Source organism: Oryx dammah, unplaced genomic scaffold (genome assembly GCF_014754425.2).
Source record: "Oryx dammah isolate SB20612 unplaced genomic scaffold, SCBI_Odam_1.1 HiC_scaffold_4, whole genome shotgun sequence".
Taxonomy (NCBI): Eukaryota; Metazoa; Chordata; class Mammalia; order Artiodactyla; family Bovidae; genus Oryx; species Oryx dammah.
Genome location: NW_024070188.1, coordinates 57,627,031 through 57,651,951, shown reverse-complemented (window position 1 = coordinate 57,651,951; position 24,921 = coordinate 57,627,031). Strand labels below are relative to the sequence as shown.

General features: G+C 37.7%; 1 protein-coding gene across 1 annotated transcript in view; it reads left to right on the top strand.

Moving 5' to 3' along the window:
* MOXD1 (monooxygenase DBH like 1) overlaps window positions 1-24,921 on the top strand; it is a 95,549-nt gene that overhangs the window by 20,749 nt on the left and 49,879 nt on the right. Inside the window, exons 2-4 of the mRNA XM_040239233.1 lie at window positions 6,985-7,131; window positions 9,599-9,766; window positions 9,937-10,020. Coding sequence (XP_040095167.1) covers window positions 6,985-7,131; window positions 9,599-9,766; window positions 9,937-10,020 — 399 coding nt within the window. The remainder of the gene's footprint in view (window positions 1-6,984; window positions 7,132-9,598; window positions 9,767-9,936; window positions 10,021-24,921) is intronic.

Genomic DNA, 24,921 nt, shown 5'->3' with positions numbered 1-24,921 from the left:
GTCAAGGACAGAACTTCGATGACTTAGTTCAGGAATGGGAATAACAGAGACAAACTGTCAGAGGTGGACAATCAATGATGGACCCTTCTGAAAGTGAGGAGGTGGACATCCTTGCCTTATCCCAGGACTTTCTTTTTCCCATACTTGAGGAAGAATTCAGTCTTCCGTCATTAAGTGTGATGTTATTCTTAAGTTTGTGCGCATGCGTGTTAAGTCAATTCAGTCTTGTCTGACTCTTTGCGACCTGTGAACTGTGGCCCTTGGGGCTCCACTGTCCATGAGATTCTTCAGGACGGAGTACTGAATTGGGTTGCCCTGCTGGCCTCCAGGGCATCTTTCTGACCCAGGGATCGAACCCACTTCTCTCATGTCTCCTGCTGGTAGGCGGGTTCTTTACCACTAGCGCGACCTGGGACGCCCTGAGGTTCTGTAGACTCCTCCCTCGAAGCTCAGCTGGTAAAAAATCCGCCTGCAATGCAGGAGACCCCGGTTCGATTCCTGCATCAGGAAGATCTGCCGGAGAAGGGATAGGCTACCCACACCAGTATTCTTGGGCTTCCCTAGTGACTCAGCTGGTAAAGAATCCACCTGCAAGATGGGAGACCTGGGTTCGATCCCTGGGTTGTGACGATTCCCTGAAGAAGGGAAAGGCTATCCACTCCAGAATCTGGCCTGGAGAATTCCATGGACTGTACAATCCTTTGGGTCAAAAAGTGTCAGACACGACTGAGCGACTTTCACTTTTACTTATAAGGTTGAGGAAATACCTTCTATTGCTAGTTTACTGAGAGATTTTACTATGGATAAATGTTTCAAATGGGTTTATGTATTTATTGAGATCATTGCATGGTTTTTCTTCTTTTAGACTTTGATATACTGAGTTGCATTGATAATTTTCTAATATTGAACCAACTCTGAATGACCATAATACAGTATCCTTTTTTTGAAAAACATCACTGTGTTCTACTTGCTGTTACATATTTTTAAGAAAACTTGCACTTTGGCCTATGAGAGGTCATAATCTTTTTTTTTTTTATAATGTCTTTGATTTTGATATCAAGGTAAGTGAAGTGAAGTGAAGTTGCTCAGTCGTGTCCGACTCTTTGCGACCCCATGGACTGTAGCCTACTACACTTCTCCATCCATGGGATTTTCCAGGCAAGAGTACTGGAGTGGGTTGCCATTTCCTTCTCCAGAGGATCTTCCTGACCCAGGGATCAAACCCAGGTCTCCCACACTGTAGGCAGATGCTTTACCGTCTGAGCCACCAAAAAGTCAGTTAGGAAGTATTGTCTCCTCTTTTCTCTTCTGGAAGAGTCTGTGAAAGCTTGATATTACCTCTGCAAGGAGATCCAGCCAGTCCATTCTGAAGGAGATCAACCCTGGGATTTCTTTGGAAGGAATGATCCTAAAGCTGAAGCTCCAGTACTTTGGCCACCTCATTCGAGAGTTGACTCATTGGAAAAGACTCTGATGCTGGGAGGGATTGGGGGCAGGAGGAGAAGGGGATGACAGAGGATGAGATGGCTTGATGGCATCACTGACTTGATGGACATGAGTCTGAGTGAACTCCAGGAGTTGGTGATGGACAGGGAGGCCTGGCATGTTGCTATTCATGGGATCGCAAAGAGTCGGACACGACTGAGCGACTGAACTGAATTTAACTGAATGTTCTATACTCTGTATGTACCACAGCTTCTTTATCCATTCATCTATCAATGGACATCTAGGTTGCTTCCATGTCCTAGGTATTGTAAATAGTGCTGCAATGAACACATCAGGGTACACATGTCTTTTTCAGTTATTGTTTTCTCAGGGTATATGCTGAGTAGTGGGATACATATGGTAGACTTTTCCTAGTTTTTTAAAGAATCTCCATATTGTCCTCCACAGTGGTTATATCAGTTTAAATTCCCACCAATAGGGCAAAAGAATTCCCTTTTCTCCACCCTCTCCAGCATTATTTGCTTGTAGATTTTGGATGGTGACCATTCTGACTGTGTGAGGTGATACCTCAGTGTAGTTTTCACTTGCATTTCTCTAATGATGAGAAACACTGAGCATCTTTTCATGTGTTAATTAGCCGTCGTCTTTGGTGAAATATCTGTTTAGGTCTTCTGCCCACTTTTTGATTGTGTTGTTTGTTTTCCTGGTATTGAGTTGCATTAGCTGTTTGTATATTTTGGAAATTAATCCTTTGTCAGTTGTTTCATTTGGTATTATTTCCTCCCATTCTGAGGGTTGTCTTTTCACCTTGTGTAGTTTCCTTTGCTGTGCAAAAGCATCTAAGTTTAATGAGTTCCCATTTGTTTATTTTTGTTTTTATTTCCATTATTCTAGGAGGTGGGTCATAGAAGATCTTGCTGTGATTTATGTCATAGGGTGTTCTGCCTGTGTTTTCCTTTAAGAGTTTTATAGTTTCTGGTCATTAAGAATATCTTTTATTAAATACATTTTTCTGGTTTGTATCCTTCAAGTACTTTGTCTGTTTCTCACCTAAATTGTTCAAGCTTTTCCCATCAAGGTGTATATAAAATTATTAACCCTTTAATGTCTGTAGGATCTATTGTAATATTTCTCTTTCATGTCAGTTACTTTTTGCTTTCTGTTTGTCCCATCTCCTCTTTGTTTTTTATTTCTCTTTTCCTGCTTTGAGATTGATTTTTATGATGCCATTAAGTGATATAATATTTAGAATAGACAGAAGGCAAGATGTGAGCTCACATGTATATCATAACTGAAATTCTCTCAGTGAAGGGAAAAGTCTGATCAAAAGCTGAGGATGGGAAAATGTTGGCATCTTGTATAGAGAGGGTTTAGAATATTTGTTCTAGGAGATCTCCCAGGAATAGTAAGAAGTTAACTTGTGGGTTTTCAAGCATTAGTTGTTATGCCCAAGTTGCGAAATCTTCCAGTGACCACCAGGGAGCCGATATCCGATGCAAAAGCAAGAGAGTTTTTATTACCAAGCTCGAGCTGGGGCTCCCACCGAGGCGGCTATAGGGAGGAGCCCCGGGTCTTGGATTACATTGCTTACATAGGGAGTATACATGGAAAAAAGGATTTCTAGGTAGGGGAACGTCTGATTGGTCACTTTCTTTCGAAGGGTTGTGTGTTGGTTCTTGATTGGTCCCTATTGTCTAGGTAGACCCCAATTTCCTGAGCGTTAAGTCAGGAGATTTTGGTCTGGGGTCCAATTGGCTCGTGGGCGGTGGGGTGAGGTCAGGAGATTTCCAAAGGCTCTTGGATTTCTAAAGGCTCTTGGATTTCTAAAGGCTCTTTTCCCAGAACCTTAACAAAATGGAGTTTTTCTGTTAACAAAATGGAGTAGCTTAGATTCTTCATAGTAAGGACCTAGCCAAGTAAACATGTACTGATAACACTGTTTGGGTAATTAAGGTGTACTATGATCAAATCTGAAGATATGTCTCCAAACAGACCCGAAAAATTGAAAAAATGAGAAAAAAAATTGTAATGGAATTACAGTGGTGATTAGGCTATTTCAGATTTCAACCTTTTATAAAGAAAGCTGAATACTGGAGAATTGATGCTTTGAATTGTGGTGCTGGAGAAGACTCTTGAGAGTCCCTTGGACTACAAGGAAATCCAACCAGTCAATCCTAAAGGAAATCAGTCCTGAATATTCATTGGAAGAACTGATACTGAAGCTGAAACTCCAATACTTTGGCCACCTAATATGAAGAACTGACTCATTGGAAAAGACCCTGATGCTGGGAAAGATTGAAGGCAGAACAAGAAGGGGACAACAGAGGATGAGATGGCTGGATGGCATCACCGATGCAATGGACATGAATTTGAGTAGGCTCTGGGAGTTGGTGATGGACAGGGAAGCCTGGAGTGCTGCAGTCCATGGGGTCGCAGAGAGTCGGACATGACTGAATGACTGAACTGATTGAACTGCACATTTCAACTTTAGTTTTATTCAAACCCATTTATGTTTTTCCTTAGTGAGGTTGAAGATACCAACTTCTTTTGGACAAGCACACTTTTCCAGAAGTGTAGAACTTTGACATAATTGACAACCGTCTTTTCTGAATATTGAACACTCAGTGGTTTAATGAGTGCTCACAGTGCAGATGAACTCAAGGGACTTTCAGTAAGACCTGAATGAGCTTTCTCCCGTTTTCTCATAGTTCAGTTCTCCTTTGCTTTTCGCTTCTCTTCTTTTCACAGCTATTTCTCATAGTTAAGTTATCTGAAAAACCAGAAAAAGGTGGAATAACTGAAAAGAACTGGTTTTGGTGAGTGGAAATAAAACAAATGGAAAATTGGCAAGCCAGCTGGATATTTTGTGGGACTAAGGCTTTGGAAACATATTTGCAAAACTCGGATAATTATTCGACTCTTTGAACTGATTGCATTTGTATTGTATTCTGTTTGTTTGCAAAAACCGTGATTGCTTGAAGCATGTAATGTAATGTGAGCTTGGTGTAAAGACAGAGTTAGTTTATCTAAATCTCTCATCCACAGGCATTGTTATTTCATTTATATCCTGAAAATCTATGTGATCGAAAGTGGGAAAAGCACAGTTATCATTGGAATATTTCATTTGAATTGCTTTCACAATTACAACTGGTTCTCAGAATACATTTTTGGACAGACCCTGACTTTAGCAGTAGAAAAAGTAACATTTTATATGAAAAAATACTTGATGTATTTAGTTCTGTAGACAGAACGATGTAAACGAACCCATCCTTTTCCAGCAGTGGCCACTATGGTGTGAAGAAGGAGGCTCAGATCAAATTGCCTGAGTTTCAGTCCTGGCTTTACCACTTACTAGCTCTATGATTCTGGCCTAGATGCTAACTTCTTTGTGCTTCAGTGAAATAGGAAAATCATTTTGTCTCATAGCCTTGATATGAAGATTAAATGAGCTAATACATGTAATATGCTTAATCTAGTGCATAGAATGTACTCAATATGTTGTCATTGTTACCAGAGTGAAATTAGTTAGGGTCTGTGCATCACCAATAATGAGAGATTTGAATAATGTCAAGATGTAGTACCCTGAATATCAAGCTTACGTACACTAGATAGCTACCTTAGAAAAGTGCTAGGAATAAAAACGCCAAATGCCATCCATCTGAGAATAACCATTTCCTGTTCCTTTTTTTTTTCACTCTTAAACATTTAAGTGTATAATTACCAAGAACAAGGACATTCTCTTACATAACCATGATAATTGATGTTAAGTCATTTAACATTGTTATAATACTATTATCCATATCCTGTTGCTGCTGCTGCTAAGTCGCTTCAGTTGTGTCTGACCCTGTGCGACCCCATAGACAGCAGCCCACCAGGCTCCCCCGTCCCTGGGATTCTCCACGCAAGAACACTGGAGTGGGTTGCCATTTTTTCTCCAATGCATGAAAGTGAAAAGTGAAAGTGAAGTCGCTCAGTCGTGTCCGACTCTTAGCCACCCCATGGACTGCAGCCTACCCGGCTCCTCCGTCCCTGGGATTTTCCAGGCAAGAGTACTGGAGTGGGTTACCATTGCCTTCTCCGATCCATATCCTAGAGTATGACAATTATAGACAACTTAAAGTTTTTCTCTTGTACAACTGTATTTTCTCTGTCAAGCATGCAATCATTTCTTCAAATGTAATTTTAGTGTTAGTAAAACTAATTGTAATTTTATTTCAGCATGTATATTCTAAATCAATTCTTTGTGATTTATCAGAAATGAAATACCATTATATAGCTAAAAACTCAGTATACTTATGGCAAATTTTATATCTTCTATAAGTAATAAAAATGAACAACATGATTTTTATAACTCTCAACATAGAAAGCTAATGGTAAAAAGCATAGAGAATATTTTAGAGAAAAACTGCTCTAATTGCAAAAGAGGGAAGAAGATGGGCATTGAGTGAGCTCTAACTATGGTTGGCAGTTTTTTCCCTTATGTACTCTTTCATGTATTTATCTTTCAAAATTCATACAAAAAATATGTATTATCTCAATTTTATTTTATTTCCTTTTTTAAAGATGTGGACCATTTTTAAAGTCTGTATTGAATTTGTTACCATATTGCTTCTGTTTTATGTTTTATTTTTATTTGGTCACCAGGCATGAGGGATCTTAGCTTTTCCACCAGGGATCGAGCCCATACCCCTTGCACTGGAAGGTGAAGGCTTAACCACTGGACCATCAAGGAAGTCCCTATCTCAATTTTATTAATGTTAGAACAAAAGTTCAGAGTTTGATTTTGATAATTCGTCGACATTTTTGGAGTAGAACTGGGGGGGTCAGATCCTAGTTATCTGATTCAAAGCCTATGTGCTTTCCATTGCATCTGTGTGCTTCTAAGAAGTGATCTTACACCATTGAACTAGTTTAGTATGAGAATTATAGCTGAACCACCAAAACATCTCTAGTTTTTCAGTATCTTGTAATTCAACTAGAGTCATTTCTTTCCCTATTTTGCCACTGCATTTCATTTTAATAAATGTATGCCATTAAAGCTCATACTAAAAAACCCTATAAGCTTAGTGTGGGTCTCCTTGCTTTTAGAAATGCAGAAGGTAAGCACAATAAGGTGTAATAGTGGAAAAAGTGCTGACACCGGGCCTGGTCCTGGTTTTGCCGTGAACTAGTTAGTCATTTCACTTTGAAGCAAGTCATTTCCCTGTGTTGAGGTTCTTTTCAACTGTAGAAGGAGAAAAAAGTACTCAGTGATTGCTCATTCCATCTCTTTCAATAGTCTCTATTATAAATCCACACTGCCTTTTCCTGAAGGGCCAGAAGTTCAAATATGGATTAGTTTCCTAGGGAACTGTCCCTAGGGATAATACTCCAGCCCCTTGGAAATTCCCAGGACTTAAAAAAATGACTGTAAATACAGGATTTTGTAATAAGCAAACCAGAATTATTTTTCAACGTTATATGTATATGCTCTTAATCTAAATTCTTTTCACTCTGAATTTAGAATAGCTGGATTTTCCTTTTTCATATTTTCCACAGGATTATTTTACAAATGCAAACAGAGAATTGAGAAAAGATGCTCAGCAAGATTACCACCTAGAATATGCCATGGAAAACAGCACACACACAGTAATTGAATTTGCCAGAGAACTGCATACGTGTGACCTAAATGACAAGAGTATAACGGTAAGAAGTCTATCAGTAAATGCATGCATGAGCAGATTGTACATTTACAATTGGGAAATACTTTGCAGAATAAAAAAGAACAAATATTTAAAAATAACTCTTAGCAACAAAGTCACATAATCTTTTGGGAATATTTTTGAATTTTTTGAATTCTCCTTAGAAGCCATGGGGGGAGGGCGGGGAACCACCTATGACTATAAACTTCAATAAAGGCAGTTTTTGTGTGAATCTAAAATTTTGAAGAGCTGCTTAAAGTATGTGTGATTTTATCTATAAAAGATTGTAGCTTCTTTATAAAGTTTGAAAATAAGCAATTGATAAAGGTTGGAAGAAATCATATTACATAAGAGAGAATTATGATACGAAATGCTAGGCTATAATTCATCTGAATTGTTACTGATTCACTTTTGTACATTTCTAAAGTCAAGATGAATAGTAGACTGATGAAAATTGCCTGTCAACGTGTTATACAAGATGTGTTATTGTCAGGCATCATGCAAAAATTAACATCTTTGTGCATATGCAAATTAAATATTTAGAGGATCTATAATTCATGTGGTACTTGGAAACTTTCCATGAATTTCTTAAACCAATTTCATTTTGTACAGACCAACAAGATTACCTTTTTTTTTTTTTTTTGTAATTCAAAGCTTTAAAAATGGAAATGTAAAAATCTGAGGCAGTTTTGATTAACATTCTGCATAAAGAGTAAAAGAGGAAGAAAAATGTGTACAAAGACATGGACCACTTTTATGTAATATACAGTGCTCTTATACTTTAATTGTAATAATAATTATAGTCATTTGACTTATTAAGAAAAAATATAACTTTTAAAATGAATAGCTTTTGTTTTGTTATTTTCTTTTTTTAAATATAAATTTATTTATTTTAATTGGAGGCTAAATACTTTACAATATTGTATTGGTTTTGCCATACATCAACATGAATCCGCCATGGGTGTACACGTGTTCCCCATCCTGAACCCTCCTCCCACCTCCCTCCCTGTACCATCCCTCTGGGTCATCCCAGTGCACCAGCCCTGAGCATCCTGTATCATGCATCAAACCTGGACTGGCAATTCATTTCACATATAATATTATACATGTTTCAATGCCATTCTCCCAAATCATCCCACCCTCGCCCTCTCCCACAGAGTCCAAAAGACTGTTCTGTACATCTGTGTCTCTTTTGCTGTCTCGCATACAGGGTTATCGTTAGGACTTCCCTGGTTGCTCAGACGGTAAAGCGTCTATCTACAATGCGGGAGACCTGGGTTCAATTCCTGGGTTATTGTTACCGTGTTATTTATCTTCAATGTTCTTATTATAAAGGTCTGACAAAGGCATCTTTATGTGTGGAGGGACTAAACTATTTTTTTATATCCCAGCACACCCTGCCTCACCACCGTTTGGGCAACCAGTTTCCCCCGACAGCACTTTTCCTAGTTGGAATGCCCCATTTCCTTGAAAATTCCCAGAGTTTATGAAATGATTACACCTAGATTCTACGATAATAAACAACCCAGAATCAGAAGTTCCTCTTACATTTCCACTTTCTCTAAATTCATACATATGACTGAGCTAGAGTCTAGGAAAAATCTATTGTGAAAATTAAAATCCTGACCTGGGAAGTCATTTTAACTTTCATTATATTTGTTTGTTTTCTTTAAAATGTTCCATAGCATTGAAACATGTTTTAATTATCCTAAACTCCTGCTACTTAACAAGAGTATTTACCTGGTAACTACTAGTTTGTTTTCAGTAGTTTGGAGTTTTTGCATGACAATGATTTACTGTTGCTATCAGCATGAAAGGATAACTATTATGTCACTTGTCCTTCATTCTATTGGGTTGACCACAAAGTCAACCTGGGTTTTTCTGTTAACATCTTACTATGCTGCTGCCACTGCTTCTAAGCTGCTTCAGTCGTGTCCGACCCTGTGCGACCCCATAGACGGCAGCCCACCAGGTTCCCCCGTCCCTGGGATTCTCCAGGCAAGAACACTGGAGTGGGTTGCCATTACCTTCTCCAATGCATGAAAATGAAAAGTGAAAGTGAAGTCGCTCAGTTATGTCTGACTTTTAGCAACCCCATGGACTGCAGCCTACCAGGCTTCTCCGTCCACAGGATTTTCCAGGCAAGAGTACTGGAGTGGGGTGCCATTGCCTTCTCTGAACATCTTACTATAAACCCAAACAAATTTTTTGACCCAATGTTTTGGAACATATTATCTTGCATGGGTATCTTGCATGGGAGAGATGATTTCTTTCAAAAAGGAACTCATCTATTTGGATTTTTAAGACTTAATCAAATGTACACAATTATGTGAGAGACCATATTGAGACTCTGAATGTCATTCTCTTTTCTTTGCTTCTGTATCTTGCTTTAAGTAGCATTCATTAAACTCAATTCAGTGGTAAGGAAAGTGCTGTCATGAGACATAACCCTACTCATTTCTGTTCACCAGGAGAGCACGGTAAGGGTGATCTGGGCCTACCACCATGAAGATGTGGGAGAAGCAGGTCCCAAGTACCATGAATCCAATCGTGGTACCAAGAGTCTACGGTTATTGAATCCTGAGAAAACCAATATGTTATCTATAGCCATACCATACTTTGACCTGGTCAATCAAGACGTAAGTTTTTTTGTTTTGTTTTCAGGTTTTTATGATTCTAGGGATGGATTTATTGAAACCGTATAATAGTTGTTTTTTTTTTTTTTACTTAAATTATTGTTTTTAATAGAATATCAAGACAATATGACTTTTGTCCCCTTCTCCTGTTTATTTATTTATTTTTAAGACAGGTTCCCATCCCAAACAAAGGTACAACATACTGGTGCCAAATGTTTAAGATTCCTGTGCTCCAGGAAAAGCATCATGTCATAAAGGTATGTGATTCACTCACAAGCTAAACTTAATTTGTATGAATGGAGGAGAAATTGTTGTTCTTAAAATGAAAATAATAAATTTATAGTAATGATTTTCAGTTATTCAAAAGTCACCTAGAGAGCAAGGAATCAGCTTATCTGAATCACCCACTGTCCTAAAAGTTACTGAATTTAACAAGAAACTTGAGTTGTAGCTAGTATTTTATGTTTTGTCTCCTAAATTTATATGCTTAAAGGTTAAAGTTTTGGGATGCATTTGTACACCTCTGGTTATTTCTTAGGTAACAGTTCAACAATTAGAATTCTTGAAATAGCAATTTAAAATAATGTATTTGTATATCAATAAATTCTATCCATGAAGTTTACATTTCCTACAAATATTGGTTGATAATATCTGCTTCATTGAAAATACTGCATATTTTCATAAAAGTAATTGTTACAGTATTTTTTTTGAAAATAGGAAAATGAGAAAATTGTAGTGAATTTCTACAGTATTGAAAAACACAGAATTGAGTAATAAATAATGCCTGATTTGCCTGTGACATATAATTTTTATCTAATTCTCACTTCCTCCAGGGATAGGTCTCCCAAAACTTTTGCATCTAGTTAGTGAATGAACAGGTATTTTTTAAAAACTTAGAGGTCCTTGCCTCTGTGCTAGGCATTGTTGGCAAATTCCATAGAGGTTGAATATATGATCCACGCTCTCAAAGAACCTACAGTGAGATTGTGGGAGATGTGAACAAGACACAAGAAGGAATGAAATAGAATTCCATAGTGTACACAGACTACTGCAGACAATCAGAGGGCCAGATACTGCTGCACTTTTTGTCGTCCCCTAGACAGAGAAGGTAATGGCACCCCACTCCAGTACTCTTGCCTGGAAAATCCTATGGACGGAGGAGCCTGGTGGGCTGCAGTCCATGTGGTCGCTGAGAGTCGGATACGACTGAGAAACTTCACTTTCACTTTTCACTTTCATGCATTGGAGAAGGAAATGGCAACCCACTCCAGTGTTCTTGCCTGGAGAATCCCAGGGACAGGGGAGCTTGGTGGGCTGCCATCTATGGGGTCGCACAGAGTCGGACACGACTGAAGTGACTTAGCAGACTATGTGGTAAAGCAGTGTACATACGAGAAAGGGAGAAGCTTCTATATTCTAGATGGAAACATGCAGGTTTAAAGAGCTCTTTATATGGTCTCTTTATGTAGTCTCAAGTAAGTCACTCTGATAATGCTGCCTGCCCTGGTTTCCTCATCTGTGAAAAGGCACTCAGTCTTTCCATTTTTCCTGCCAAAGCATTCTGGCAAGAGATGGAAACATTAAGCACATTCTATAAAGTGATTTAAATTTGTTAATTTTTAATGTATTTCTCCAGTGGCACATATCTGCCTTTTGTTTATAGAATGACTCATAACTACTTAGGCAAAAGGGGTAGGTTGGAGAATGATTATTGAATTAAATAAGTAGTCCTAAATATTTGTAGGATATTTTTACAATCAGATTTACCAACAGTGTGACTGGATGAGTCATCCACCTCCAGGCAGTGTTAGTTTCTGTTTTCTGTGTGTGAAAGGAGAATGCAAATTCTAGTCTTCTATGCTTAATAGTGCCTGAGTCCTTCCCTTAAACCAATGAAAAGCCTTTCTCAGAAAAGAGAATGTTATGCATGCTGTGTGTCACTCTAGAAAGTTGAACTGGAACCTGGCTTAAAGGTCAAGTATAAAATTATTGGTTAAGCACATGTTTCACAAAACAGGTCCTTGATGCATTTTTCAGCAAATGTTAATTGATAAGATGTGAAGTTCTTAACCACTTACATAAATGCATTTTTTTCTTGTTTTTATTAATGCTAATAATTAAGTTGAATGAAATAAAAACAACTGTCTACACTTAAGGAATGGCAGTATATGTTCTGACCCTCTGTGTAGGGTATTTGCTTGGTACCTCATCTAAGAATTCTTAGTTTTCCCATTACAAGCATATTATAGTAATGCTCAGATATGTGTGCATCTATTATCTAAGGATATGCTTAGAATTAAGTACTTTGGGGTTCACATTGCTGTTTCAAAGGTATAAAGAGGAATCTCAGTGACTTGAAAGACTTTGGAAGTCTTTTTTTTTTTTTTTTTTCATGTTTGAAGATCTATAAGAGGACAAAAATTCTTTACCCTGAACAAGAGGGGTTTTGAGTGAGGGAGGGTAGCAGATTGGTGAGCAGAGCTTATACAAACTTTTGTGGTTGCAGGGCAGAAGGTTGGTGACTAAAATTTAAACTCAATTACTTCTCATGAATGGGGCTCCCTTGTTGCCTTAGTGGTAAAGAGTCCGCCTGCCAATGCAGCAGATGCAAGTTTGATCCCTGGGTTGGGAAGATCCTCCGCAGGAGGAAATAGCAACTCATTCCAGTATTCTTGCCAGAAAATCTCATGGACAGAGGAGCCTGGTGGGCTATAGTCCTTAGGGTCACAAGGAGTCGGACATAACTTAGCAACTGAACAACACAACAAAAAAATTATTTGCTACTAAAAGTATGAAATAATAAGGTAAGTTATTTGTAAAATTATAAAATAAGAAAGGTAAATAACTTAATCTGCAGGAAAGATTGGGTTATGATATAAATTATTGATGGTTCCAGTTCACTTGTAATTCCATTTTACTGATTTATATTTTGACGATATCAAACAAAGTTGAAAATTATGACTTGAAAATGTTGCTGTTGTCTGATGTCATATACAGAGATTGTGAAAAAAAAATTCTTGGTAAATTATATTAAAACCACACTTCTCATAGGAGATCATCTCTGTGATTCCTTCTTGAGATTCACCCTCCAGCCCATCTCTTCATATTTAAGTGTGACCGTATTTGAGCTTTGCCAAATAGGTGACATTACCCCCAATTTAAAAATTTTTAGAGGAAGTGATTCTTTCTACTCTCTTTTGTTGTTGTTCAGTCGGTCAGTCATGTTCAACTCTGCGACCCCATGGATGCATCATGCCAGGCTTCCCTGTCCTTCACCATCTCCCGCTCCCAGAGCTTGCTCAAACATGTCCATTGAGTCAGTGATGCCATCCAACAATGTCATCCTCTTGTTATCCCCTCCTCAACCTGCCTCCACTCTCTTTAGTCAGTATAATATCATTATCACAATTAATAATTGGATATACTCTGCTAGATGCTGGGGCTATCAATTTTTTTGAGGAGCTTTTTCGTGTCTGCGAATTCTCCCCATAAACTAAACTCCTCATTCATCTGTTTAAATCTGATGTCTTAATCAATTTAATAAATAGTTGTTGATGGCTTATTGTGTTAAAGAGGAGGAAAAAGAAAAACATCCAGGTTGAATCATCATTCTTAGTCATCTCCCCTTAAAGGAGATGTCTCCCTAGTAGGAAGGCAGTAGGTAGGTTCTGCATTTGAATGGGCCTAGTTTGAATCCTTCTTTCCATTAGTCATTGAACAGCAGGGAAGTTATTCATCATGTACGTAAAATTCAGTTTCACGATTTAAATAGGAACAATGCTTTCCTAATGGTATTGTTTAGAATAAAGATTAAATTAAATAACAGGCTTAAAAAATTTTATTAATAGTTGTATCCAATACAGAGGATTCCTAATAAATTCAATTTCTATTATCAGTCTATATATTTTCAGTTTTGCTCTCCAAACAACTTTTCATTGAAAACTACTATTTTTGTCTGACAGCCCAGAAAAGGAAGAGCATCATGCTAGAAGTTTGACTATTGTGGAGTTTTAAGAGAGGATTTCTTTTACTAGTTGTGTGATCGTGGGAAAATTATTTACTGTCCTGTACCTCAGTTTTGTCATACGGAGAAATGGACATACTAGTTCTCCTCTAAGAGAGCTGTTATGACCATTAATCAAAGGAGTTTAATATTTGTAATTTAAAACAGTGCCTGGCACATAGCATTTGTTAAATAAAGTAGCTAAATAAAATTATGTTGACCACTAGTGATACACAGTTGCTAATCTGTTGAATATCTTGTTGGGTTTCTGGGGTCCTGTGGGATTCCAAACCAGCCAACCTTTTCTAGACAGAATTCTAAATAGAACCTGGATTGTCACTTATTTCATTTAGGCAGGCCACTCTGAGAACTTTCTGCTCTGGAAAAATTGAAATTGAGTGAAAAAAACTCTCATCTCTCTCTTCTTCAGCGGTAGATACAAGGAGAGAAATCCTGTGCTCTCTACTTGCTGCTGGACAGCGTATCTTTCTTGCCGTTAAATTAGAAGCTGCTGCCCTTTTCTGTTGGTGGCATTCATAAATCTGTGTGGTTTAATTTGGGGGAATGTTTCCTGGGATAAGGAAATCTAAGCACGATTGACATTGAATACCCATGAAATGTCCTTGAAGCCAGAGTACTGTATACCCATGAAATGTCACTCAAAAATCAATTTTCCTATGCTAGACACAAAGCGTGAAACTGTGACTTTATACACGATATTAAATGAACACTGCTGCCCATTTTCCCTGTCACATTCATTCCTTCTTCTTTCTTAAATGAAAGGACACCATCAAATGGAAAAATTTCGCATTAACACATTCTGAAACATTAAGTGTGATAGCAGGTCTCTATTTCTGAAAATGTGTAAGACTTCATAGCTAAATTTAGGAAAATGTGGGAATTCTCAGTGTCAAAATACATATATTGACAACTATTAGAGTGATTTCTTCTCAGTCTACTTCCTTTTCCCCCCTGAAATGATATTTCAAAATAGATTTTAACTGGTGTGATTATTTTCCCCCCTGATGGAAATAGCATTTTGGTTTCTCATCAGGATGCTTTTATACGGACTCCATGCTTTAGTTCTCATTCTTTCACTGTGTGTTTACCTTCTGTTTCACTTTATTCTGTGGCAGACTAGTAGGTATTTATTATTGACCATTGACTGAACAATTGTTTGTATTTTCATCCATTTTCGTTCCAACTCCATAGTACTTGTTCAGGTTTTCTGATGTTTCCCTTTTATCTTTAATTAATTCAACCATATTTCCTAAAGGCAAGCTTTGGCTCTCCAGATAGATTTATTTAGTATGTTGAAAAAAATTAATTTTAAAAGTATGCTTTGTGTAAAAATACTTTGCATTCCTCTTAGTTTGCAACACTGTATTTGGTTATTTGGCTCAGACGGTAAAGCATCTGCCTACAATGCAGGAGACCCGGGTTCAATCTCTGGGTCGGGAAGATCTCCTGGAGAAGGAAATGGCACCCCACTCCAGTATCTTGCCTGGAAAATCCATAGACGGAGGAGTCTGGTGGGTTACACTCCATGGGGTCGCAAAGAGTCGGACATGGCTGAGCGACTTCACTTTCACTTTCCTTTCCCTTTTCTTAACATCAATGTATTACCATTGACATCTGTGAATTTTATCACAATTGACAAGACAGATGATTTTTGACCTTATGGGAAAAAAAAGATCATGTGATAAAATCATAAGAATCCTCTTCTTTGGGATTTTGTCATCCAAAATTTACAAATACAAAATAATTTTACCTTTATATCCAAATATATCTGAAATGTTATATATCTTTTATCTACCAGAGGAGAGTTGAAAATACTTGGGTGTTTACTGTAACTGTCTGAAACTGTAACTTGGAACAGAAGTTGGTAGGAGCACCGCCCCTAACAATAATGAATTAACTCAAATTAGCACATTTTAAGGATTGTTGACTTAGATTCTCAGTGTTGCCAAGTTCTTTCTAGATCCTCTTGGGTTACATAGACTTTACAAAAACATTGGGGATTGTCTAGCTACATGGGTGTTCTTAATAGCCACTTGAGAGTGGAGGTAATTGAATTCACTTTGAAAGCATGTCTTTTCATGGAAGTGATTTATTGCTAACTCTGTCACTAATTAGCTTTCTGACCCTAGAGAAAGTACTTAACCTCGCCCTGATCCTCAAATTCCTTGTCTATAAGATAAAGGGATTGGACCAGATGATTTCAATTGGCTCTTTTTTACTTCTAAGTATCTATGGCTTGCTGAAAACTAAAACTGAAATCTGTGTGGGGGTTTGGATGCCCTGTGGTGTGACTTCCTGATACGCCTGATTCTCACCATCCCTGGGCAGGTGCTCCAGGGTGAAAATGCTTAGGACCCCACTGCTTCCTTTGACGTTAAAAGTCCTCCTTCTTAAAGTTAAAAGTCTCCTTCTTTAGCCCCTTGGTCATGGGCTTAGTATATATTCTTTTTTTAAAATTAATTTTTATTGGAGTACAGTTGCTTTAATGGCAACCCACTCCAGTATTCTTGCCTGGAGAATCCCATGGACGGAGGAGCCTGGTAGGCTACAGTCCACAGGGTCACAAAGAGTCGGACACGACTGAGCGACTTCACCTCACCTCACCTCACAGTTGCTTTACAATGTTGTTAGTTTCTACCGTATAGCAAAGTTAATCAGCTTTATATATATATATACCCTCTATTTAGGATTTCCTTCCTATTTAAATCACCATAGAGCACTGAGTTCCCTGAGCTATACAGTAGGTTCTCATTAGTTGTCTATTTTCTACATAATATCAGTAGTGTGTATATGTCAATCCCAACCTCCCAATTCATCCCACCTCTTTCCCTCCCACCCCTTAGTGTTCATACGTTTGTTCTCTTCATCTGTGTCTCTATTTCTGCTTTGCAAATGAGATCATCTACACCATTTTTCTAGATTCTACACATATACACTAATATACGATATTTGTTTTTCTCTTTCTGACTTACTTCACTCTGTATAACAGTCTCAAAGTCCGTCCACATCTCTAACTCTTAGCATATATTCTGAGGCTTAGGTTTCCTTCTATAAAGAGGATAATAATAGTACTTGTCTCAAATGGTAGCTGTCATTATAAAATGAGACATTATTTGTAGAGTTCTTACGTGTTTGGCATATATTAGGTAGCTCAGTAAATACTAGCTATATTCCCAGTTTCCTTTGGTTTTCAGATACCTCTAAATCTTGGAAATAATCCAAATAAAATAAATAAATAATGAAATAAATCTAAATATTGGGAATAATGTCCTTTTAAAAATAATAAGGATTGAAATTAAGAATGGCAGGGTGAGGAAGGCTCATAGGTTGGCACAGCACCCAGGATGGACTCTGGAGATAGGTAAGGGTTGTGTTCTAATTCAGCTTTTCATTAACTGAATGATCCTGGGCAAACTAAACTCTGTGCATCTTCAGTTGTGAGGTAGGAAAAATAATTTCCAGTAAAGATGAAATGATTACAAGTGAAAACACCTGTTCCATAATTGACTCATAATTGCTTGTTTTCTTCTCTTGATAGGGATTATAGAGATGGATGACTATAAATTCATCTAGTATTTTCTCATACTTAAAGTCAGGATTGCCCTGAAATCATGGTAGGCAGTCAGTCTCTATTTTATTTTGACGAAAAGATTCCTTGGGAATTAGATTTCATAGCTTGCTTCCATTATTCTAAACCAAATGAAATCTAAGCTAATTTCCTCCTGTTCTTGTCTTACTAAGGATAAAACCCAGCTGGTGACTAACCTCTGGGAAATATTCTTTTACATTCTTAGATCGCCCATTAACTTTCCACTCTATGGCCTTAAAAAATTTTCCACAGACATAAAAAGATAGTTATTCTTCTTTGTTGCTCTTCTACCACCCAACTCTACACCCAATCTACTATATCTCTTTTTTTAATAGTCCAAAAGTTTGAATTGCAGAATTGAAAAGCATTAGCTCATTTATTGATAATTATTGGCTATAAAAGTTGGTAAATATTTTGATTAACAGCACTTCTTTTGAAATAGTATTAAGAAGGAATTCCCTGGTGGGTCAGACATTAAGACTCTGGGCTTTCACTGCAGGGGCACAGGTTCCATCCCTGGTCAGGGGAACTAAGATCCATGCAACCTTAGCAATAAATAAATAGAAATTTTTTAAAAAATGGAGTACTAAAATATTTAGGTTGGATTCTAGATGTTGATGGCACAATAAGATTAAGAAATGTGGAAATATTAATATATGAATGACTTTACTTATATACAAAGAAGTATGTAAGTAAAATATTTTTTTGCTACTTGAGATATATTATCTTGTTGGATTTTCACAGCCTCCCTCTAACACCACTTTCCAGATGAACACAGTGAGGCATGGCATGCATAAAGAACTTAATATTACACAAGGTCTATGAAACAGAGGCAAGATTGAACACAGGTCTTCATAGCAAAGCTAGTAGATCTTTTTCTCTACAATATTACTAGCCCAGGCCTTATGGTTTTTCTGGGTGATCTATGCCAATGGGAGCCTCCCCAGTGCTCAGCAGTAAAGAATCCCCCTGTAATGCAGGAGGCCCAGGTTCAAACCCTGGGTCAGGAAGATTCCCTGGAGGAGGTCATGGCAACCCACTCCAGTATTCTTGCCTGGAGAATTCCCATGGGCAGAGGAGCCTGATGGACTACAGTCCATGGCATCTCAAGGAGTTGGGAATGATTGAATGACTGAGCACACATGCATGCCTATGCCAATGAAACATAAATACTACTAGCCCAGGCCTTTCTAGGTGATATATGCCAATGGAACTTAATTTGAATAAGCTCCTCAGTATCCAGGCTGTGGATACTTTTGTATCCTATAAGATCTGTTCCTAGACAGAACCTTCCATAAATATCAGTGTAAAGATCCTGGGAACTGAGTTAGAAAAGATTTGCGTTAGGTTGACTAGGTGAAGGACTATGCACATGGGTACAATAAGGCACAGAAGGTTAGATCTCTGAGATGATGTTAGGGAGAAAGAAACTGGAAATAATCTCAGCGGGAAGAAATGCTACCTGTCCTGCAGCATCAGGATAATTGGAAACAAGCCCATAGCCTTCTGTATAAGCTGAGTTACAGTCATCTTTGGAATTAAGTGAAAAAATGGTAATGACTTATTTTATTCTCTTTCACTGTATAAAAAGAGACTTGTGGGAAAAAAATACCAACATTTTCATCTGGAAGTTAAATGTATGGCAAAATGCCTAGAGAGCAAGGACCCTAAAAGCAAGAAGAGCCATGTTGTTGGAGAGAGGTCTAGAAATGTTGGTCTCTCTGAATGACCTGAGAATCAGTCTGAGTGTGAGTTCTAATCCTGCAGTAAACATTGGTCAGCGGATCAGTAATGTGTCTGCATCACAGTGCTTCTCATAAGATAGAGTTCACGTAAACAACACAACTCAAAGGCTATAAATCCATATAACTGAGAGGTTGTCCTAAGCGATCTTGAACCCTTTAAATTCTATGGCTTGTTAAATATTGAAATTGAAAAAACTGGAAATGTATCAAATAAATGGATACATTCATAAAGTTTATAAGATAAACTGTAATAAAAAGTTACGCTAAAAATTAGAAAGGGCGTGAGGATGATTTGTGTATATTTCCATGGGATATAACACACCAATTTTGCTTTGATGTCTATTTTCAATGTAAGGAAATTGTATACTTATCAAAACAGGATGTCATCCATTAATGACATCCTTTTTAATGCAACGTTGAAAATTTTTATAGTTTTTATGAATGGAGCTTTTAGTGAAACGGCACTAGTCGTAAAGAATCTGCCTGCCAATGCAGGAGATGTGAGAGACACAGGTTCGGTCCCTGGGTCAGGAAGATCCTCTGGAGAAGGAAATGGCAACCCACTCCCATGGACAGAGGAGCTTGGTGGGCTATAGTCCATGGGATTGCAAAGAGTCAGACAGAACTGAGTGACTGAACACATTACAACAGAAAAAATTATGTATGTGCTAGAAATTCAGTTTAAATAAGAGTTATTTACTATTCAAGTTTATAAACTCAAATTAAAGAATAGTTTTATACAATCCTGATCAAGTTATAAAAGATTGCACTGTTGTGGATCTTTATCAAACCTTTCACTACATTTGAAATGAATGTATTTTTATGTAAAAAATTCAGAATATACCTGATTTTAATAATGTATATATATTTTATGAAGAAGAATATTATGCTCATATATCAAAAAAAGTTATGGTTGAGTCTTGCTTCATTGAATAATTGTTTTTCTAGATTCATAACCTAGGGTACACATTAGAACTATCTGGATAGAATCTTTAGGGATAGAATCCAGAATTTTATGTTGCTGTCATTTGCACAAGTTCCCCAGATGATCTTGAAACAAACCCCATGGTTGAGAACCAGTGTTTTATATTTATTAAAATTTCCCAGGAGACCATATTTAAATTATATTTTATAGCACCTAGTAAAGTGCTCTTCATATTACATAGCATCCATGCATATTTTTATAGTTATACAGTTTTAATTAACAACTATTGTAAAAATTGAACACACATCAAATGTCTCCTATTGAAATGCACTGTGTCTGCACATGAAGAAGATTTAAGCAATTTATGGTTTTGAGATAGTTTGTTCCTGATGCATTGCATATTTCTTTGTGGAAGTGGAGAGGCGAAAACACCAGCTGTTTCCTGGAACCACAGCTGACTTTCATTATAAAATTTCAACGAATTAATTCAGATATAAGGGATACTTTCTTCTATGAAGGGAAAAGGTTTATGTTCTAGTGAAACATATACATCGTTAACTCTATACATTAACGTTTATAATGTAATGGATCCATTTTAGAAACTGTATATGGAAGGCCACCTTGCTGACTTTTAAATGCATTCCGTTACCAACAAAGAGATATCTTTTCATCAGTGTAATCTCACTGAATTGCTCTGTGTGGAATCATAAATATTAACTAAAGTCCAGACCATGTAAATAATAAGTACATAAATGATACCAAAAGCCTCTCAGCCTTTCACTTAATGTGAAGAAGTCTTACGAATATAGAAGAGGTACTTTGCTTGTGACATATTTCAGAAATCAGGTGTGTACTTAATATACTACATGCTTAATCAGTGGGAAGTAGTCCTTCAAACTATCCTGTAAATTGCAAAGAATTATCAGTGAGTGTTTAGTGAGTACCCGCTTCGGACAATGCTGTCTTTTGTCAAATACAAGGTGATATAAGACATGGCCTTTCACCCCAATGATCTCCTAGTCTAGATGGGGAGAAGAGACACACACATGAATGAAAGAGAAACTCTAAAGCTGGCAAGTGAACATTGCTGTCAAATGACATAGTACAGGCAGTAAAGGTGAAAAGAAAGGAGTGAAGGTCTGGGCACAGTCCCACGCCATATGGAAAGGATCATCTTGGGAGAGTACAGCCAGATGGATCTTAGGTAAGAATCCAGGTGTGGTGAGGATGACCAGGAGACAACCTCTTGTTTATGTGCTTAAGCGCCAGTATAAAACTAGACGAAAGACACTTACTGAAAACATCATACATTCTGTGAGTCACCAATCCTCATAAAACAGCCTAGGAAATAAGTAGTATTATTATCCTCATTTTACAGATGAGGAAACTGAAGCCCAGAGAAGTAAGTTGCTCATTGCTGATACTTTTCCTGTTTGTATACTTTTCCCCAAGGAAGAAAGTGTATTTTAAAAATATGCATGGACGAGCACTTTTGCTGACTTAATCTCAAAATATGACTATTTAGGCCCATGGCAAAAAACAATCATTAGCGGAAAAATAAGATTCTTGCTTCAGCAGTAAAGATTTGAAGTTGGTCTGTGCAGAAGTTTCCATCTGGTCCCACATGTGGCAAATAATCCTCGATGCTCCAGCCAACATCTGTCTGGGCTACAGCCGGCCAGCAGCTGCCGGCTGAACTTTAAATCCATAGTCTGGTTATGTTAGATTAGAATGCAGAATCCCAGCAGTTACTTGTTGTCAGGGTAACTGCATTTTTTGATCAGAGAATGCCTTCACCATACCACACCAAAGCCCCTCATGTGAAATATTGAAAGGGACTGTAGACTATGGCTTTCACTACCTAAATGGGGTCACTGATTTTATCTTGAATGATACCATTGTGTAGCTTTATCCCCAGTCATGAACTTACAGTTTTACTTATGTTAAAACTCTGGGTAGTTGCGTCATGCTCTCCAAAATAGAAACCAAGGCTACCTCTTAATTGCACACACATGCATATAAGCATTTAGTTCTTTAAAGAAAAGCTGCAGACAGTTCCTCAGAAGAGAGTGATGGCCTTTCAGTTCTTGTGGAAATGAGAGGTCTTCCCTAAGAGCTCTAGTCACTGTAGGGTGGCTTGACTACTGAGATTGCTGGGCGTCCGTTCCCATTGTCAATGTCAGTCATGTTTCCTCAGTAGTTTACAAGTATGTAATAAGTGTGGGCTTCTTTATACGAGAGGTTTGTATCACTTAGTTCCTTATTTTATAGAATCATGGACCTGGTAAGGATCTCAGGAGAGAGTTTATTCATTTATTGCCTGAGATTTGAAAAAATACTGCTTTGAAACCACTCTCCAAAGAAGAATATTTCTCATAGTTATTAAAAATTTCCAAATCTATCTTTATTCATGAACTTGGATATTTTCTCCATGATAGCTGATCTTAACATCATAACTTCAAGGCAAAATTAGTTGTTTTGAATGGAAACAACACAGTTTTTCATCACATCAATAAATACGGATTTATTTATTATGCTGTTATTGAATATGCTTCTCTTATGTTTTATGATATTGGTATCAGTGTATGTTGTTGTTGTTCAGTTACTAAGTCGTATCCGATTCTTTGTGACCCCATAAACTGCAACATGCCAGGCTTCCCTGTCCTTCACTATTTCCCTGATTTTGCTCAAATTCATCCCATTGAGTCCATAATGTCATCCAACCATCTCATCCTCTGTTGTCCCCTTCTCCTCCTGCCTTCAGTCTTTCCCAGCATCAGGATCTTTTCCAAATGAGTCTGCTCTTCTCATCAAGTAGCCAAAATATTAGAGCTTCAGTTTCAGCACCAGTCCTTCCAATGAATATTCAGGGTTCATTTCCTTTAGGATTGACTGATTTGATCTCCTTGCTGTCCAAAGGACTCTTGGGAGTCTTCTCCAGCAACACAGTTCAAAAGCATCAATTCTTCGGCACTCAGCTTTCTTTATGATCCAGCTCTGACAGCCATGCATGACTACTGGAAAAACCACAGCTTTGACTATATGCACGTGCAAAATGGAGATAATGATTCTTGTCTTTTCAATGTTATTCTGAAAGTGTTTTAAAAATACTGATTTTAGAAAACAAATATGCGTTGACTGGTCCTAATGTTCCAGCCACTGTGCTAAGTACTGTTAATACTTATACTGTTTTGCAGAGAAGGAAGCTAAGGTTCAGAAAATTTAGTTGTCTTTCCTAATGTTACAGAGGATTTAGTATTATAAAGCATTCACTTAGTTAGCAGTGGGAGCTTACACAATATATTTAACTTATACGTACCAAAGTTTCAAGGACCCTGTCTCTGCAGTCACTTAGAGCTGGTTTCAAATCCTGGCTCTCCCATTGATCATTTCTGTGACCTTTGCTGTTGTTATTGTTGTTCAGTCACTAAGTCACGTCTGACCTTCTGTGATTCCATGGGCTGTAGTATGCCGGACTTCCCTGTCCTTCACTGTCTCCTGGAGTTTGCTCAGACTCATGTCCATTGAATTGGTGATGCCCTCCAACCATCATGTCCTCTGTCATCCCCTTCTGCTCCCTTCAGTCTTTCCCAGCATCAGGGCCTTTTCCAGTGAGTTGGCTCTTTGTATCAGGTGGCCAAAGTATTGGAGCTTCAGCTTCAGCATCAGCCCTTCCGGTGAATAGTCAGGATTGATTTCCTTTAGGATTGACTGGTTTGGTCTTCTTGCTGTCCAAGAGCCTCTCAAGAGTCTTCCCCAGCACCACAATTTAAAAGCATCAATTCTTCAATGCTCGGCTTTCTTTGTGATCTAACTCTCACATTCATACATGACTACTGGAAAAACTGTAGTTTTGACTATATGAACCTTTCTTGGCAAAGTGATATCTCTCCTTTTAAATACTCTGTCTAGGTTTGTTATAGCTTTCCTTCCAAGGAGCAAGTGTCTTTATTTCATGGCTGCCGTCACCGTCTGCAGTGATTTTGGAGTCCAAGAAAATAAAGTCTGTCACTCTTTCCACTTTTTCCCCATCTATTTGCCATGAAGTGACAGGACCAGATACCATGATCTGTTTTTGAATATTGAGTTTTATGCCAGTTTTTAACTCTCCTCTTTCACTCTCATCCAGCTCTTTAGCTCCTCACTTTCTGTCATTAGGATGGTATCATCTGCATATCTGAAATTGTTGACTTTTCTCCCAGTACTTTGATTCCAGCTTGTGATTCGTCCAGCCCAGCATTTCACATGATGTACTCTGCCTAGAAGTTAAATAAGCAAGGTGATAATATACAGCCTTGATGTACTCCTTGCCCAATTTTGAGCCAGTCCATTGTTCCATGTCCGGTTCAAACTGTTGCTCTTGTCCTGCATACAGGTTTCTCAGGAGACAGGTAAGGTGATCTGGTATTCCCATCTCTTTAAGAATTTTCCACAGTGTGACCTTGGGTGAGTTAAACAGAATTCTGAATGTCACCTTCTTCATTGGCAAAATGGAGATACTACCTACTCATAAATTAATTTCCTGAAAATGTGTATAAAGCACCTGATATAAACGCATGGTATGGTTATTTTTTACTCTGACACTCTAAAACTTCTGTTTGCTTTCTTCAACATTTATTTTCATGGTTGCAGAAAATGAAGTCTCATGGAAGAAAACTACCTTTCTCATCCAGTTAATTGAAACTGGGATTCAAACTTAGGTCATAAATTCCAAATTGCTGTTACTTATCTCTTTTTCAACATATGAAATAAAAAACAATTTTACAGTAAAAAAAAATACACCCAGAATACACCCACGGTTTGTAACCATTTCTAACCTGTCATCTTTCAATAATCTCTAATGAAATAATTTATAGAGCTTTTGAAAAGTTCTAA